Genomic DNA, 17,381 nt, shown 5'->3' on the forward strand with positions numbered 1-17,381 from the left:
CCCTTAATTTAAAGCCATGCCCCCTCGTGCTAGCTTTCTCCATCCGAGGAAAAAGGCTATCACTATCCACCCTATCTAAACCTCTAATCATCTTATATGTTTCAATAAGATCCCCTCTTAGCCGCCTTCTTTCCAACGAAAACAACCCTAAATCCCTCAGTCTCTCCTCATAGGACCTCCCCACCATACCAGGCAACATCCTAGTAAACCTCCTCTGCACCCTCTCCAACGCCTCCACATCCTTCTTATAATGCGGGGACCAGAACTGCACACAGTACTCCAAGTGCGGCCGCACTAGAGTAGTGTACAGTTGCAACATGACACTGCGACTCCTAAATTCAATCCCCCTACCAATAAACGCCAAGACACCGTACGCCTTCTTAACAACCTTATCTACTTGATTCCCAACTTTCAGGGATCTATGTACACACACACCTAGATCCCTCTGTTCATCCACACTATTCAAAGTCCTCCCGTTAGCCCTATACTCGACACATCTGTTGCTCCTACCAAAGTGAATTACCTCACACTTCTCCGCATTAAATTCCATCCGCCACCTCTCGGCCCAGCTCTGCAACCTATCTGAGTCTCCCTGCAGACTATGACAGACCCTTAGATCTCTTTATCCTGTAACTCTCCTCAATGCCCTACCATTGACTGAGTAAGTCCTGCCCTGGTTCAGTCTACCAAAATGCATCACCTCGCATTTGTCTAAATTAAACTCCATCTGCCATTCATCAGCCCACTGGCCCAATTGATCAAGATCCTGTTGCAATCGGAGATAACCTTCTTCACTGTCCACCATGCCACCAATCTTGGCGTCATCTGCAAACTTACTAACCATGCCTCCTATATTCTCATCTAAATCATTAATATAAATGACAAATAACAGTGGACCCAGCGCTGATCCCTGAGGCACACCGCTGGTCACAGGCTTCCAATTGGAAAAAAACCTCTGTATCTATTTAGATACCTCCTCCTGGATCCCATGAGATTTAACCTTATGCAACAACCAACCATGTGGTACCTTGTCAAAGGCCTTGCTAAAGTCCATGTAGACAACATCAACTGCACTACCCTCATCTATCTTCTTGGTTACCCCTTCAAAAAACTACTACCCCTTTCATTTAGTCTTCAACTGTCATGGAGGAAATATTTACATATATCTATATACTATATATGTATAGATATAAACAGTTGTAGTAAAACAAAACTATTTACTGATAGACTGTTGAGTACTGAATTTGTCTCCTGTGTGATGGAACCTAAGAAGTTGCTGTGCTGCTGTCTCACACAGGTTTATTCATAGAATGATAAAAGAGGCCCTTTGGCCCATTGACTCTGCATCACCATATGAGAAACACCTGAACTCCCATCTAATCCCATCTACTAGTGCTTGGCCCATTGCCTTGAATGTTATGATGTGCCATGTGCTCATCCAGATATTTTTTGAAGGATATGAGGCAATTTGCTTCTACCACAATCCCAGGCAGTGCATTTTAGACTGTCACCACCCTCTGCGTAAAAACCTTTTTCCTCACATCCTCCCCTAAACCTCCTACTCTTCACCGAGAACCTATGTCCCCTTGTGACAGACCCTTCAATTAAGGGGAACAGCTGCTCTTTATCCACTCTGTCCATGTTCCTCATAATCTTGTACACCTCAATCAGGTCACCCCTCAGCTTCTCTGCTCCAACAAAAGCAACCCAAGAGTATCCACCCTCGCTTCATAACTTCACTGTTCCAACCCAGGCAGCATCCTAGTGACTCCTCTCTGCAACCCCTCCAATGAAATCACATCCTTCCTGTAATGTGGCAATCACAACTGTACACAGGATTCCAGCTGTGGCCTCACCAAAGTTCCATACAATTCCAACATGACTTTCCTGCTTTTGTAATCTACATCCTCATTGATAAAAACAAGTGTCCATTTGCCTTTTTACCACCCTACTAACATGCCCTTCAGAGATATGCGGACAAACTCACCAAGGTCCCTTTGTTCCACAGAACTTCCTAGTGCCCTTCCATTCATTGAATACTTCTTTGTCAAATTACTCCTTCCAATGTGTATCATCTCACACTTTTCAGGGTTTTCCACATGCCTCCTATCTGCTCATTTGACTGTTCCGTCTGTATCTTCTTGTGGCTCATGACACTCAGCCTCACTGTTAACCACCAATCTTTGTGTCATCTGCAAACTTATTAATCCTGCCCTCCATATAGTCATCAATGTCATTTATATAAATTACAAATAATCGTGGACCCAGCACACATCCCTCTGATATGCCACTGGACACTGGCTTCCAGTTATTAAAGCAGCTTTCTGTCATCACCCTCTGTCTCCTACAATTGAGCCAATTTTGAATCCTGCTTTCCTTATTGTGTGAAAAATTCTGCACCAGACACCAACCATTTTCTGTTAGAGGTATGTTTATTTGCTTTAATTAATGCTTTGGATTGAATGTAAAGATCTTGACTAGTTATGTTACAGAGAAGCTGAATGTTATTGTTTAATTTCAGGACTGAAAAAGATCATTTTAAAAATTGTTTTGTTTAGCTGCTAATTAACCATGGGCACCACTGCAAGTACCAACAAGCACGTTGCACCAGCAGTCCAAGGGCAATGTGACAGGGATGCCAAAGCATCTGGAGTTGACAGTCAAACTGAAGATATCAACACCGCTGCAGGCTTGGCAAAGTCCATCATCACCAATAAAGTGGCACCCGTTGTAATTACGTAAGTAACAGCAGTCAAAAGTAGGACACTGCTGATGTGAAGGTTTAATGACCAAAATAATATTTCATCCTGGTCCAATCATCTATCAGCCTGATACCACTGACCCCTTCCTGCAGTACCTGTGAGCACAGGACATATAACACCTGACCTTTCACCTCTTCTCTTTTCACCATCCTAAACATTCCTTCCATGTGGACCACTGATTTACATGTCACTAAAAAAGAAAATGCTGGAAAACCTCAGCGGGTCTGGCAGCATCTGTAAGGAAAGAAAAGAGCTGACTTTTTGAGTCCAGATGACCCTTTGTTAAAGCTAAAAGGCATAGAACGGGGGAGAGTTTATCATAGCCACAGAAACAAGGGGCAGGCTGCTAATGGCAGAACATTAGAGAGAATAGAAGGGGTGAATGACCATTCACTCATAATGGAGATGATTTATCTTTCATTCACTCACCCTACAGTATAAATATCTCCAACTTTCTATCCGTTTTAGCTTTGACAAAGAGTCATCTGGACTTGAAACATCAGCTCTTTTCTCTCCTTACAGATGATGCCAAACCTGCTGAGATTTTCCAGCATTTTTTCTTTTGGCTTCAGGTTCCAGCATCTGCAATAATTTGCTCTTATCCAGTGATTTACATGTACTTCTTTCACTTTAATTCCCTGTATTTACTGCTCAATATAGTCCCTTAACAATGCAGAGACCAAATACAGATTGGATGAATGTTTTGTAGGATGCCTGTATAGGCCTGTATAGGCAATGCTGTATAGGGCATTGGTGAGGCCGCAGCTGGAGTACTGTGTGCAGTTTTGGGCGCCGTACTTACGCAAGGATATTTTGGCCTTGGAGGGAGTGCAGAGGAGGTTTGCTAGGCTGATACCGGAGTTGAGGGGGTTGAGCTATGAGGAGAGGCTGAATAAACTAGGCTTGTACTCGTTAGAGTGTAGAAGAATGAGGGGAGATCTCATTGAGACGTATAAGATGATGAATGGGATGGATAGGATAGAGGTGGAGAGACTCTTCCTGCTCAGAAAGGACAGTAGGACTAGGGGGCACAGCCTCAAGATAAAGGGGGGGCAGTTTAGAACGGAGTTGAGGAGGAACTTCCCTCACTCAAAGGGTGGTGAATCTCTGGAATTCTCTGCCCGTTGAAGTGGTGGAGGCTACCTCACTAAATATTTTTAAGACGCGGGTTGATGGGTTTTTGATAAGAGAGGGGATTAAGGGTTATGGGGAGAGGGCGGGAATGTGGAACTGAGCCACGACAGATCAGCCATGATCTTATTGAATGGCGGGGCAGGCTCGAAGGGCTAGATGGCCTACTCCTGCTCCTATTTCTTATGTTCTTATGCCTCCATTCAGTCTGCATGCATGACCATGACCTCTGGTGGCTTACCATTTTAATTCTTCTTCATATTCCCTGTCATCTCTGTTCTCAACCTGCTGCAGCATCCAATGAGGCTCAACACAAACTGAAGGAACAGTACCTAATCTTTTGATTAGGTGTTTTACAGCTTTGTGGACTCAACATTGATTTCAACAATTTCAGAGCTAATCTCTGACCCGCATCCATACCCACACCCCTTTTTGTTTCATTTTCTTTACATGTTTCAGTCTTAACCTTTGATTCGATTTGATTTATTATTGCCACATGTATTATCATACAACGAAAAGTATTGTTTCTTGTGCACTATACAGACAAAACATACCATTCATGGAGAAGGAAATGAGAGAGTGCAGAATGTAGTGTTGCAGTCATAGTTAGGATGTAGAGAAAGATCAACTTAATGCAAGATAAGTCCATTCAAAAGTCTGACAGCAGCAGGAAAGAAGCTGTTTTTGAGTCGGTTAGTACATGACCTCAGACTTTTGTATCTTTTTCCCAAAGGAAGAAAGTGGAGGAGAAAATGTATGCAGTGCGTGGGGTCCTTAATTATGCTGGCTGCTTTTCAAGGCAGCAGGAAGTGTAGACAGAGTCAATGGATGGGAGGCTGGTTTGCGTGATGGATTGGGCTACATTCACGACCTTTTGTAGTTCCTTGCAGTCTTGGGCAGAGCAGGAGCCATACCAAGCTGTGATACAACCAGAAAGAATGCTTTCTATGGTGCATCTGTAAAAGTTGGTGAGAGTCGTAGCTGACATGCCAAATTTCCTTAGTCTTCTGAGAAAGTAGAGGCATTTCTTAACTATAGTATCAGCATGGGGGGACCAGGACAGGTTGCTGGTGATCAAGCCACCTAAAAATTTAAAGTTCTCGACCCTTTCTACTGCATTCCCATTGATGTAGACAAGGGCATGTTCTTCTTTCCGCTTCCTGAAGTCGATGACAATCTCCTTCCTTTTGTTGACATTGAGGCAAGATTACTGTGCACCAGTTCACCAGATTCTCAATCTGTCTTGTCCTTGTCTTTCTCCTGTTTGCTTTCAGATGACAGCTGTTCATAATTCTCCATTTACACTTTCCCTAGATACATTTTTTGTTTCTTTCCTGCTCTCATTACAAACACCCTTTGGCTCTTTCAATCAACATTTTTGTTGGGTGGGTAGGACTGGAACATTTCGGTTAATGCCTCCCACTTTCTGCCCTATTCCAGACCCTCCTTTTTTCTCCACTCTTCCCCCATTCATCTCCTTAAAATCTATTACATTCCTAACGTTTCCCAGCTCTAATAAAAAGACACGACGATTGCAAGTATGTAACATTTTAAGGGTTGGAAGCTGGGGAGGCAATTAACATGAGTAGATTGAATAAATTAGGCTATTCAATCCTTGAGCATGTCCACCATTTAGTTAGGTGATGACTAGTCAATAACATTATTGCACCTAGCTACCTCAGTTCCATATAATTCAATTACAGAACAAAACATCAGTGTGGAAATTTTCAATTAGCATTTGCGTGATGGATTGGGTTGAAATTTTCAACAGCTTTTTGGGGGAGTGATTTCCCAATTTTATTTATGTCAAAATGTTTATTTATCTTTATGACAAAAAGTACTTCTTGATATCACTCCAGAAAGAGTTAGCTCTAATTTAAAATTTGTCCTGAACTCTTCTATCAGAGGTAAGAGTGACCTTTTCTCTATCATTTCAACTCATGTAATTACTGTAAACAACTCAACTACATTGCCTCTTCATCTTCTATTCTCAAGGGGATATATGCCAAGTGTGTGCAATGAGTTGTAATATTCTAGAAAGGATTATGCAGTTGATGCAATATTGATTTTTAAAAGAGAATTGGATAAGTACTTGAAAAATTTAAAAAAAGCAGTGATTGAGGGAATGATCAAAGGAGTGAGACTAATTGGCATGACGGAATTCTAAATGTGGAAGGAACAAATATATAGAGGGGAAGCTCTTTAAGTAGATATAAATTTGTTAAAATAGATTTAAATGACGTTCCTGTCCTTTCTGGACTGCAACCTCATGAGGTCACTGGCAAGGAATGGGGAAATCACAGAACGAGATCTTGCCTCTGAGATACTCATTTAACTGGTTTTCCAACATCACCATTTTTATCCGTGGCAAAATGCCAGAAGAAAATCCCCAGCACATCTCATTCTTCTAAACTCCAGAGGATATTGCCTCTTTCTACTCAATCTCTCCTCATAAAACATCAAATATGTTAATTTTCTAATACTGTATTGATGCAGCATATGTTAATTTGTGTTAGTAACTGTCTATATGAAGCTAATGCATCCTATAACATGCTAATTTAACCCCTACTGTATTAATTCCAGCCACTCTGTCATTGTTTGAAATAATCTGTGAATCTAGATAATTAATTTTACCTGTAAAATACTTTGGCCAGGATTTTCTGGCCCTGTTGTGATGGGAACTGCTGCAGGAGATTTGGCGAATGTGAAGCGTTCAAGGGGAACCCTGTGGGGGCAGACAATTAAGTATAGCCCCCGAGGGAGAAGGACATGCCTGGCACCTATAAACCTTAAACAGCCACTTTGGCAGTGCCAACCTGGCATTGCTGGAGCAGGACCCTGGGAAATTCTGTTGGCAGGAGAGGGTTCCCTTTATGTGTGTGTGTGTGGGATTGCCCCAGTGCTTGTGGGGATGGGAGTTCCCCTTATGTGTCAGGGAGACATTGCCCGGTGTGTGTGTGTGTGTGTGTGTGTGTGTGTGTGTGTGTGTGTGTGTGTGTGTGTGTGTGTGTGTGTGTTGGGGGGGGGGTGGGGATGGGTTCCCCATTAGGGTGTGTGCCTCACTGTTAACCACCTGGCCAATCTTTATGTCATTTGCAAATTTGTTAATTCTACCCCCCACAAAATCATTAATGTCAGTTACATAAATGTCAAATAATAGGGGGCCCAACACAGATCCCTGTGATATGCCACTGGACACTAGCTTCCAATCAGTAAAGTAACCTTCTGCCATCACCTTCTGTTTCTTACAGCTGAGCCAATTTTGAATCCATTTTATTGTATTATCCTGTACCCCATAAATAGAGGGGTCAAGGGATCAAATGTAGAAAGATATGGCATATCAAAAGAGTAGAGACAAGGTAAGAGAGGAAAATAGTAAAATGAGAAATGAAAGTCTGAGAATGGCAGTAAGGGTCAGAAGAAAAAGTCCTAGGAATGCATGAAGATTCAACAAAGATGTTACAAAGGTAACAAAAAGACAAAATGAAAGCCTTTGCACCTGAATGTGATCTGAATTCATAAAGAAGTAAATAACTTGATAATGCAGTGAAGTAAATAAATATGATCTGATTGCCATTATGGAGATCTGGCTGCAGGATGACTAGGATTAGGTTTGGAATAGTGAGGGGTACATTACATTCAAGAAGAATAGGAAGCTAGGTAAAGATGGAGAGGTAGCACTATTAATCAAAGATGGCATTTATACACTAGTTAGAAATGATCTTGGTCCAGGAGATCGGGATATAGAATTGGTTTGGCTGGAGATGAGGAATTTTATGGGAAAGAAGTCACTAGTAGGAATGGGCTACAGGCTACGTAAAAATAATCACTATGTCGGACAAAGTATCCATGAAAAATTATTAGGTGTTTGTAATAAAGGGATGGCAATGGGTGACTTTAATCTACATATAAAACAGAGAAATCAGATTGGAAGTGATGGAGGAGGAATTAGTTGAATGCTTTTGAGATAGTTTCTCAGAGCAGCACATTCTGGAACGAATCATAAAGCATATTGGATTTGTCTTGTGCAATGTGACAGGATTAATTAATGATCTCAGGATAAAGGCATCCCCACGTAGGACTGACCACAATATGATTGAATTTTACATCCAGTTTGAAACGGAAAAGAGTGGGTCTAAGACTAAATTTTAAACCTGTATAAAGGCAAAGCTGTGGGCATGAAAGCTGAGCTAGCTAAAGTGAACTGGGACACAAAGCTAGAGAATGGTTCAATAGAGAAGTAATTGCAATATTTAAGGGACTGTTTCAGAATACTCAGAGTGGAATTTTACCGGCAATCTGCTGAGATTCGTACGATTCCACCTGAGGCCAATGGAGAATCCCTTTCTTCGAGCCTTGCCTGTCCCAGGAATTGGGGCAGGCACATTGGTAAAATTCTGGCCTCAGAATGAGTTTATTTCTACTATAAAGAAAAATCTTAAGGGGTGGTTAATTAAAGAATTTAAAGGAAGTAACAATCATAAGGAAAAAGTATCTAATGGCACAAAGATAAGTGGCAAGCCAAATGATTGGTCAAAATTTAAAGAATAGCAGAGAGTGACTAAAAGATCAATCAGTAGAAAGAAATTAGAATTTGAAAAAAGAAAAAGAGAAGATAAAGGGATTGTTAATCCTCTGAAGTGTTAGAATGGGGGTTAATAATGGATATTAAGGAAATGGCACATGAAATGTGTTTCTGTCTTCACTATAGAGGATAAAAAAAAATTCCAATAACAACTGTACCTCATGAAGTGGAAGGGAGAGAGGAACTTGGTCAAATTACAATCACTAGAAAAGTGGCACTGAACAAATTGATGTGTTGACAATTCTTGGGGTCTTGATGGAATTCATCCTAGGATCTTAAAAGAGGTGGCGAGTGGCTAAAGGTGGCTCTGCTGTTAATTTTCCAAAATTCCCTAGATTTTTGAAAGGTTCCATTAGAGTCAAACAAAACAAATGTAACCTATAATCCCTGTATTCAAGAAAGGGAGGGAGGCAGGAAACTTTAGGCCAGTTATCTTGATGTCTGTCATGGTGACGGTGTTAGAATCAATTATTAAAGAGGTTACAGTTGGATACTTAGAAAAACTTGAGGTAAATGGAAGGGGTCCACATAGTTTTATGAAAGGCAAATTATGTTTAACCAATTTATTAGAGCTCTTTGAAAGAATAACATGTGCTGTGGATAGAGGAGCCTATACTTGGATTACTAACTTGGAGGTGGAGGCAGGAACTGGTCTGCCCCAGCGGAGTAATAAACAGAACATCAGGAGCAACAAAGTATTATGGCAGAAACATAGAAACTAGAAGCAGGAGTAGGCCATTCGGCCCTTCAAGTCTCCTCCGGAATTCATTATGATCATGGCTGATCATCAAATTCAATATCCTGATCCCACTTTTCTCCATATCCCATGAGCCCTTAAGCATTAAAGATCTATACCTAATTTCTTTTTGAAATCAGATAATGTTTTGGCCTCACCACTTTCTGTGGTAATGAATTCCGCACATTCACCAATCTCTAGGTGAAGAAATTTCCCCTCACCTCAGCTCTTATCCTCAAACTATGACCCCTAATTCTGGGCTCCCCCACCTTTGGGAACATTCTTTCTGAATCTACCTGTCTAACCCTGTCAGAATTTTATAAGTTTCTCTGAGATCTCATCTCACTTTCTAAGTGACTTAGTCTCTCCTCATATGACGGACCTGCCATCCCAGGAATCAGCCTGGTAAATCTTCGCTGTACTCCTTCTATAGCAAGGACATCCTTCGTCAGATAAGGACACTAAAGTTACTCACAGTACTCCAGGTGTGGCCTCACTAATGCCCTATACAATTACAGTTAGATATCCTTATTCCTATATTTGAATCTTCGCATGATGAAGGCTAACATGCCATTTGCCTTCTTTACTGCCTATTGTATTTGTGCAGTGACTGATGCACGAGGATACCCAAGTCTCACTGACTTTCCACCTGTCTTAATTTACACCCATTCAGTAATAATCTGTCTTCCTATTATTGCCATCAAAGTTTGGCATGTCAGCTACGTTCACCAATGTTTACAGATGCATCATAGAACATAGAACATTACAGCGCAGAACAGGCCCTTCAGCCCACAATGCATTCTTAGAAAGCATTCTTTCTGGTTGTGTCGCAGCTTGGTATGATGAATCCTGCTCTGTCCAAGACCGCAAGAAACTCTGAAGTGTCATGAATGTAGCCCAGTCCATCACGCAAACCAGCTTCCCATCCGTTGACTCAGTCTATTCTTTGCGCTGCTTCGGAAAAGCAGCCAGCATAATTAAGGACCCCATGCACCCTGGACATACTCTCTTCCATCTTCTTCCATTGGGAAAAAGATACAGAAGTTTGAGGTCATGTACCACCCGAGTCAAGAACAGCTTCTTCCCTGCTGCCATCAGACTTTCGAGTGGCTCTACATCGTACTAAGTTATCTTTCTCGACACCCAAATTATGAGTCTGTAACACTGTAGTTATCAGCCATGATTTTATTAAATGGTGGAACAAGCTCAGTGTGTCATATGGCCTATACCCACTTCTATTTCTTACATTTCTTAGGAACTAGATTAACACAGTATGATTTACTTTTTCCATATATTTACTGTGAGATAAATATCTTTTTATCCTTGTTTATTTATTTATTTTGAACTCATTTAGCTTATGTGGGATTTTCACTCATTCACAAAGAACAAAGAACAAAAACAGCCCGGGAAACAGCCCTTCGGCCCAACGAGCCCGCGCCTCCATTTTAACATTACCAGTTCCCCCCTCCACCCATGACCCTTATCTATTGTTTTATGGCCATCCACATTGAGGGAATCTGATTTAGGGACAATTTATTACTGCCAATCAGCCTAGTAGCACATCTTTGGGGTGTGGGACGAAACCGGAGCACCCGGAGAAAACCCACGCAAGCACGGGGAGAATGTGCAAACTCCCACAGACACTGGCCCAAATCCATGTGTCTGCACAGCAAACAGTGATAGTCACTGAGCTGTCATCTTGCCCAGCATCTGGTCCAGTTTAAGCACACACTAACAACATGAAGCACTACGCCACTCACAATGCAGTTATTAATTTTATTTGGGATTACTTTGACTGGGCAGTGCCTGGTGAGCTTGTGAATCACTTTACCTTCCAAAACAACAATAAATATAGATTATTGGTCGTGAAAGACTGCTACAAAAGATAAAGGTGTGCGGTGTTACAGCTAATATCTTAGCATGGAAGACAATTGGTTGACAAACAGAAAGCAAAGACTGAGGGTAAATGGGTGTTTTTCTGGTTGGCGATCAGTGACTAGTGGTGTGCCTCAGGGATCAGTGTTGGGATCACAATTGTTTATGATTTACATAGATGATTTGGAGTTGGTGATCAAGTGTAATGTGTCAAAATTCACAGATGACACTAGGATGAGTGGCAGAGCAAAGTGTGCGGAGGACACTGAAGATCTGCAAAGGGAAAAAGTCTGAGTGGGTGAGGGTCTGGCAGATGGAGTACAATGTTGGTAAATGTGAGGTCATCCATTTTAGTAGGAATAACAGCAAAATGGACTATTATTTAAATGGTAAAAAATTGCAGCATGCTGCTGTGCAGAGGGACCTGGATGCCCTTGTGCATGAATTACAAAAAGTTGGTTTGCAGGTAATTAAGGTGGCAAATGGAATTTTGCCCTTCATTGCTAGAGGGATGGAGTTTAAAAACAAGGAATTATGTTGCAGCTGTATAAGGTGCTAATGAGGCAGTGAGGCCACACTTAGAGTACTGTGTATAGTTTTGGTCTCCTTACTTGAGAAAGGGGATACAGAGGAGATTCACTAGGTTGATTGAAGAGGTGAGAGGGTTGGCTTATGAGGAGAGATTGAGTAGATTGGGGCTATACTCATTGGAATTCAGAAGAATGAGGGGAGATCTTACAGAAACATATAAGATTATGAAGGGAATAGATAAGATAGAAGCAGGGAAGTTGTTTCCACTGGTGGGTAAAGCTAGAATTAGGGGGATAGCCTCAAAATAAGGGGAAGCAGATTTAGGACTGAGTTGAAGAGGAACTCCTTGACGCAAAGAGTTGTGAATCTAAAGAATTCCCTGCCCAGTGAAGCAGTTGAGGCTACCTCATTGGATGTTTTTAAGGCAAGGATAGATACATTTTTGAACAGGAATTAAGGGTTATGGAATTACAGGAAGGATGTGGAGGCTTTGGAGAGGGTGCAGAGGAGGTTTACCAGGATGTTGCCTGGTATGGAGGGGAGGTCCTATGAGGAGAGACTGAGGGATTTGGGGTTGTTTTCGCTGGAAAGAAGGCGGCTAAGAGGGGATCTTATTGAAACATATAAGATGATTAGAGGTTTAGATAGGGTGGACAGTGATAGCCTTTTTCCTCGGATGGAGAAAGCTAGCACGAGGGGGCATGGCTTTAAATTAAGGGGGGGTAGTTATAGGACGGATGTCAGGGGTAGGTTCTTTACCCAGAGGGTGGTGAGGGATTGGAATGCCCTGCCTGCTGCAGTTGTAAATGCGCCTAGTTTGGGGGCGTTTAAGAGATCCATGGATAGGTTTATGGATGAAAAGGGATTGGTTTAGGTTAGAGGGTCATTGTTTTTTAACTGGTCGGCGCAACATCGTGGGCCGAAGGGCCTGTTCTGCGCTGTAATGTTCTATGTTCTATGTTCTATGGTGAGTGGGCGGGTAAGTGGAGCTGAGTCCATGAAAAGATCAGCCATGATCTTTTTAAATGGCGGAGCAGGCTTGAGGGGCCATATGGCCTACGCCTTCTCCTAGTTCTTAGGAAAGACTTGGGAGGTCTGAAGAAGATAATGAGGTGCTGTTATAATTGGAAGCTTTTTCTTACTGTACTTACTGAAATGAGGGATGGTGCTGGACGAGGAAATTTTTGCTGTTCATTAACAACCCCATGAGCTCCCCAGAACGGCTGTGTTACCAGCGATGTGCATACAGTGGAATTTGTAATATTGATTTCTTGTCAAGAACATAGATAATGTGATTCATGAAGGCTCAGTCTTGGTCCTGTTATTATGAATTTATCATGTTGCTGGATTTAGTGCAATTCTACATGACAGTTTTGTAACAGTGCAGATTTTCCTTATTCAGCTGAAATTTGGAAGGATACTGGGCACTAGTGCCTTCCTTCTGTTGGAGTTACTCAACAGACATGATAAAATAAATAAGTGGCATTTATACAGTTTTTCACAACCTCGGGATAATACAATTAACATCATGGTGAAATAAGTAGCTTTTTGAAGTATAATTACTGTTGTAATGTAGAAAATGTTCAAGTCAATTTGTGAATAGATAGTTCCCACAACAACAATGAGATAATAGCCAAATTATCTGATTTTTAATGATGTTGTTCAGACTATATCAGTATTAGGTAACTTAACATAGTATGGCTATAAATAATGGTGTAAGTTAATACAATATTGGTTACTAGAAGACCAGGGAGTTCCCTCCACCTGGCCCAGCTTCAAAACTACACCATTGACAGGGCCTCAGTTCAACATCCCATTTGTTTAGCAGGACATCTGATAGTGCAACACACTTTCACAACTGCATTAGAGTGTTATTCTGGTGCTCAAGTCTGTGAACTTGGACTCACAACCTTCTGACACAGAGTTCAGTTGATACTATACTTGACATCAGGAGCAGGGTCTCGATGAGGAAAGAGATCTCATGACGTTTTTATGTGCAGGTCCACCAGCAAGCTTTTGGTACTTCTCTAACACAGGCCGTGATTGTGGCCTGGCAGAGACTGGTCCTGGAATGTACAGCAGGTTACAAGCCCTGAGCATCTTTCCTGTAAAGGTTAACCACTTCTCCTCATTCATAGGCCTTGTACAAATACTTTCCTCCCCAAGCACTCTAATTTGTTGCTACTAAATTCTCATATTTCTGCTTGTTTCCAAGGTACAATTTGAAGGAAGAATTTCAAGTTCATGATGACTTTCATAAGGCCCATTATGTCACCGGCCGTATGAATGACAGTTTACCTGAGCACTATCTTGTGCTGGTAAGTTATTGGGTCTTCTCTGCAGCATGTGCTGTACAGAGTGAACATTTATTAATTTCTCCAAGAGTAAAGTTACATTAGTAAATGTGGTAGCGTAATCCCTTTTAGGGGACGACCCCTGAGGACAATGTGATCAGGCCAGACCCTATGGAGAGCCAGTACAGGATGCTGAACCAATCAGGAGCAAGGGCATGTATCTGAGGCCAAGAAAGAACCTCAGTTGGAGCCAGGGAATGGAGAGTGTAGTTGTGTCTTTAGTTCTGTCTGATCATTGCTTGAAATACATATTGACAATGTTGGTAATAAACCCTAACATGAAGTCACAATGAGTCACCCTCAAAGTTATGATACTGGCGAAGAAAAAGTTTTTAATAGTCGTCCGAAATTCACAATGTGCAGCTAGAGGGGGAGGAGTGTCAAAGCTATGGTGAAGGAAGATACAAAAGCCACATAAAAAAAGTTTTAATTGGAAAAATTAAGGGGGCGCTTTTCAGCCCTTACTTGCTGCACAGGCGCAAAATCCAGGGAGATATGGAAAGTCCAGGGAGATATTCTCAACGGCAAGATTGCAATTTCCAATTTTCCAACCCCTTGTTGGCAGTGTAGCATGAAACATGTCGCAAGATCCCAGGAGCCTCATTTTAGTACATTAGCGAGCACTCTCTCCGGAACATCCCCCCCAAACCGGATATTCGATGGATGCAGGTGTGATGTCATGCTGGCACCATCTACATAAACATGAACTTGGCGCCTTCACCTCCAAGGGGCATCTTGGAAGTGAGTGCTCATGCAGGCATCACCCTTCAGGGTATTCACTCCTCAGGGGGCACTGGAGAGGATGCTGGGAATAGAAATAAGTTCAACTCTGGGCTGGGGGTGGGGGTCTCAGTGTCACCATCTCGGGGAAAGGGGTCACTTACAGGCCTTCCCTTCTCTTCATTTCGGGTGTCTCTTGCTCTAAGGGGGTTGTGAAGGCTGGTATGCAGGCAGCGCTTCCCATGTCCTCCTTAATAGGTTCCTGTCCAGATTGCAGCTGAAGCAACATCTTTACTTAGTGGGAACTGGCAATGGAGTGGGAAGAGTCAAAAACAAGAGGCTGAGCACTGGGAGTGACTGTGAGTTTCCTGGGTGGGGTTCCATAAGAGACTGGGCTGTTAGGGAAGAATGGGGGATTCAGGAATGGGCTGCATCTCTTATGCGGCCTGAAGAGGATGTTGACTGCAGTGTGAGGACAAAGGGGAGAAGTTGCCTAGAAGGAATGCTTGACTGTAACAGTAGATTTCTGTGGGTCATAGAACATTACAGCACAGAACAGGCCCTTTGGCCCACGATGTTGCGCCGACCAGTTAAAAAGCAATGACCCTCTAACCTAAACCAAACCCTTGGGTCATGGAAGGCTGTCAACTCTGCACCTCTCGTGACCGAGGGAAAAGGGGTATCCTCAGGAATGAACATGACATAATTGTTGGCCTCACATGATTCAGCTGTACCTCATCTACCACAAGAAGGAGACACTTGGTTGAACAGACTCTTTTAAGAGAGTATTCCCAAGAAACTAGCCGGTGCAGAAATTATGTATGTTTCCAATATAATCAGAAGGGTCTTTGCAAGCATGGTGTAAAGTGAAGCAGTCAGCTCAGAACATGCAATAAAACTAACACTTAGTGCAACTCTGTTAAAAAATCTAGATGAAGAGCCTGACAAGGGACCCAAGTTGTATGCCTGAAACCAGGTCCAGCTAAATAAGGTGCCTCCTATTGAGATAACCCTGATGATAAATCTCTTAAAAAGGTCAACTCAGGAGCCATGGTCACAGTCACAGAGGAACAGACATTTTGTTACCAGCAAATAGGCCTTCAACAATTCAGATTGAATGATTCAGGAGCCATTTTGTCTCCTTATACAGGAGAGACATTGAAGGTCAGCAGTAGTTATTTTTAACTTATAGAAACCAGACAGCTCAACAACCTGTTCTAGTAATTGAGGGTCACAGACCCTATCTAATGTGTCAGAATTGGTTGAAACAGATTAAACTAAATTGCTTGGGAAATACTAAATCTACCAGATGGATCAGGATTCTTACAAGATGGCTACTATCAACACCCATAAAGGACTACACCAGTACACACAATTACCTTTTGGAGTCTCGTCTTGTGCTATTTTCCAATGTATGATGGAAAGTTTATTACAAGATATACCTAACACAGTGATGTAACTAGACAATGTCCTGATTATGGGAGCTTCACTTTGGGAACACGGGTCAAACTTAGAAGAAGTTATAAGAAGATTTAAGGGGGCGGGAGTTCATCTGAAATGAGAGAAATGAACATTTCAGGTGGATAAACAATGAAGAACAAAGAAAATTACAGCACAGGAACAGGCCCTTCGGCCCTCCAAGCCTGCACTGACCATACTGCCTGACTTAACTTAAACTTCCTATGCTTCCGGGGACCATATCCCTCTATTCCCATCTCACTCATATACTTGTCAAGACGCCCCTTAAAAGTCACTACCATATCCGCTTCCACTATCTTCCCCGGCAACAAGTTCCAGGCACCCACCACCCTCTGTGTAAAAAATCTCCTTGTATATCTCTTTTAAAACTTGCCCCTCACACCTTAAACCTATGCCCCCTAGTAATTGACTCTTCCACCCTGAGAGAAAGCTTCTGACTATCCACTCTGTCCATGCCTCTCATAATCTTGTAGGCTTTTATCAGGTCCCTCCTCAACCTCTGTCGCTCCAGTGAGAACAAAACAAATTTTTCCAGCTCTCCTCATAGCTAATGCCCTCCATACCAGGCAACGTCCTGGTAAATCTTTTCTGTACCCTCTCCAAAGCCGCCACATCCTTCTGGTAGTGTGGCGACCAGAATTGAATACTATATTCCAAGTGTGGCCTCACTAAGGTTCTATAAAGCGTCAACAGTACTTGCCAATTTTTAAACTCATTACCTGGCTAGTGAAGGCAAGCATGCCATATGTCTTCTTGACTACCTTCTCCACCTGCATTGCCACTTTTAGTGACCTGTGTATCTGTACACCCAGATCCCTCTGCTTATCAATACTCCTAAGGGTTCTGCCATTTACTGTATATTTCCTATCTGTATTAGATCTTCCAAAATGCATTACCTCACATTTGTCTGGATTAAATTCCATCTGCCATCTCTCCGCCCAAGTCTCCAACCGATCTATATCCTGCTGTATCCTCTGATGGTCCTCATCGCTATCCGCAAATTCATCAACCTTTGTGTCATCTGCAAACTTACTAATCAATCCAATTACATTTTCCTCCAAATCATTTATATATATTACAAACAGCAAAGGTCCCAGCACTGATCCCAGAGGAACACCACTTGTCACAGCCCTCCATTCAGAAACATACCCTTCCATTGCTACCCTCTGTCTTCTTTGACTGAGCCAGTTTTGAAGTTACATACTTTT

The 17,381-nt window shown here is 42.2% G+C and overlaps 1 protein-coding gene across 1 annotated transcript; it reads left to right on the forward strand.

The window, feature by feature from the left end:
* The first annotated feature begins 2,289 nt into the window (after window positions 1–2,289).
* LOC145343370 (paladin-like) lies at window positions 2,290–15,879 on the forward strand. Its single transcript, XM_080189586.1, has 4 exons — window positions 2,290–2,426; window positions 2,559–2,738; window positions 13,836–13,938; window positions 15,730–15,879. The coding sequence occupies exons 2-4, from the start codon at window positions 2,572–2,574 to the stop codon at window positions 15,877–15,879; spliced, it is 420 nt and encodes a 139-aa protein (XP_080045712.1). The 5' UTR covers window positions 2,290–2,426; window positions 2,559–2,571.
* The last annotated feature ends 1,502 nt before the right edge of the window (window positions 15,880–17,381 follow it).

This window comes from Carcharhinus amblyrhynchos, chromosome 5, assembly GCF_965287045.1.
Source record: "Carcharhinus amblyrhynchos chromosome 5, sCarAmb.v2.hapA, whole genome shotgun sequence".
NCBI classification, from domain to species: domain Eukaryota; kingdom Metazoa; phylum Chordata; class Chondrichthyes; order Carcharhiniformes; family Carcharhinidae; genus Carcharhinus; species Carcharhinus amblyrhynchos.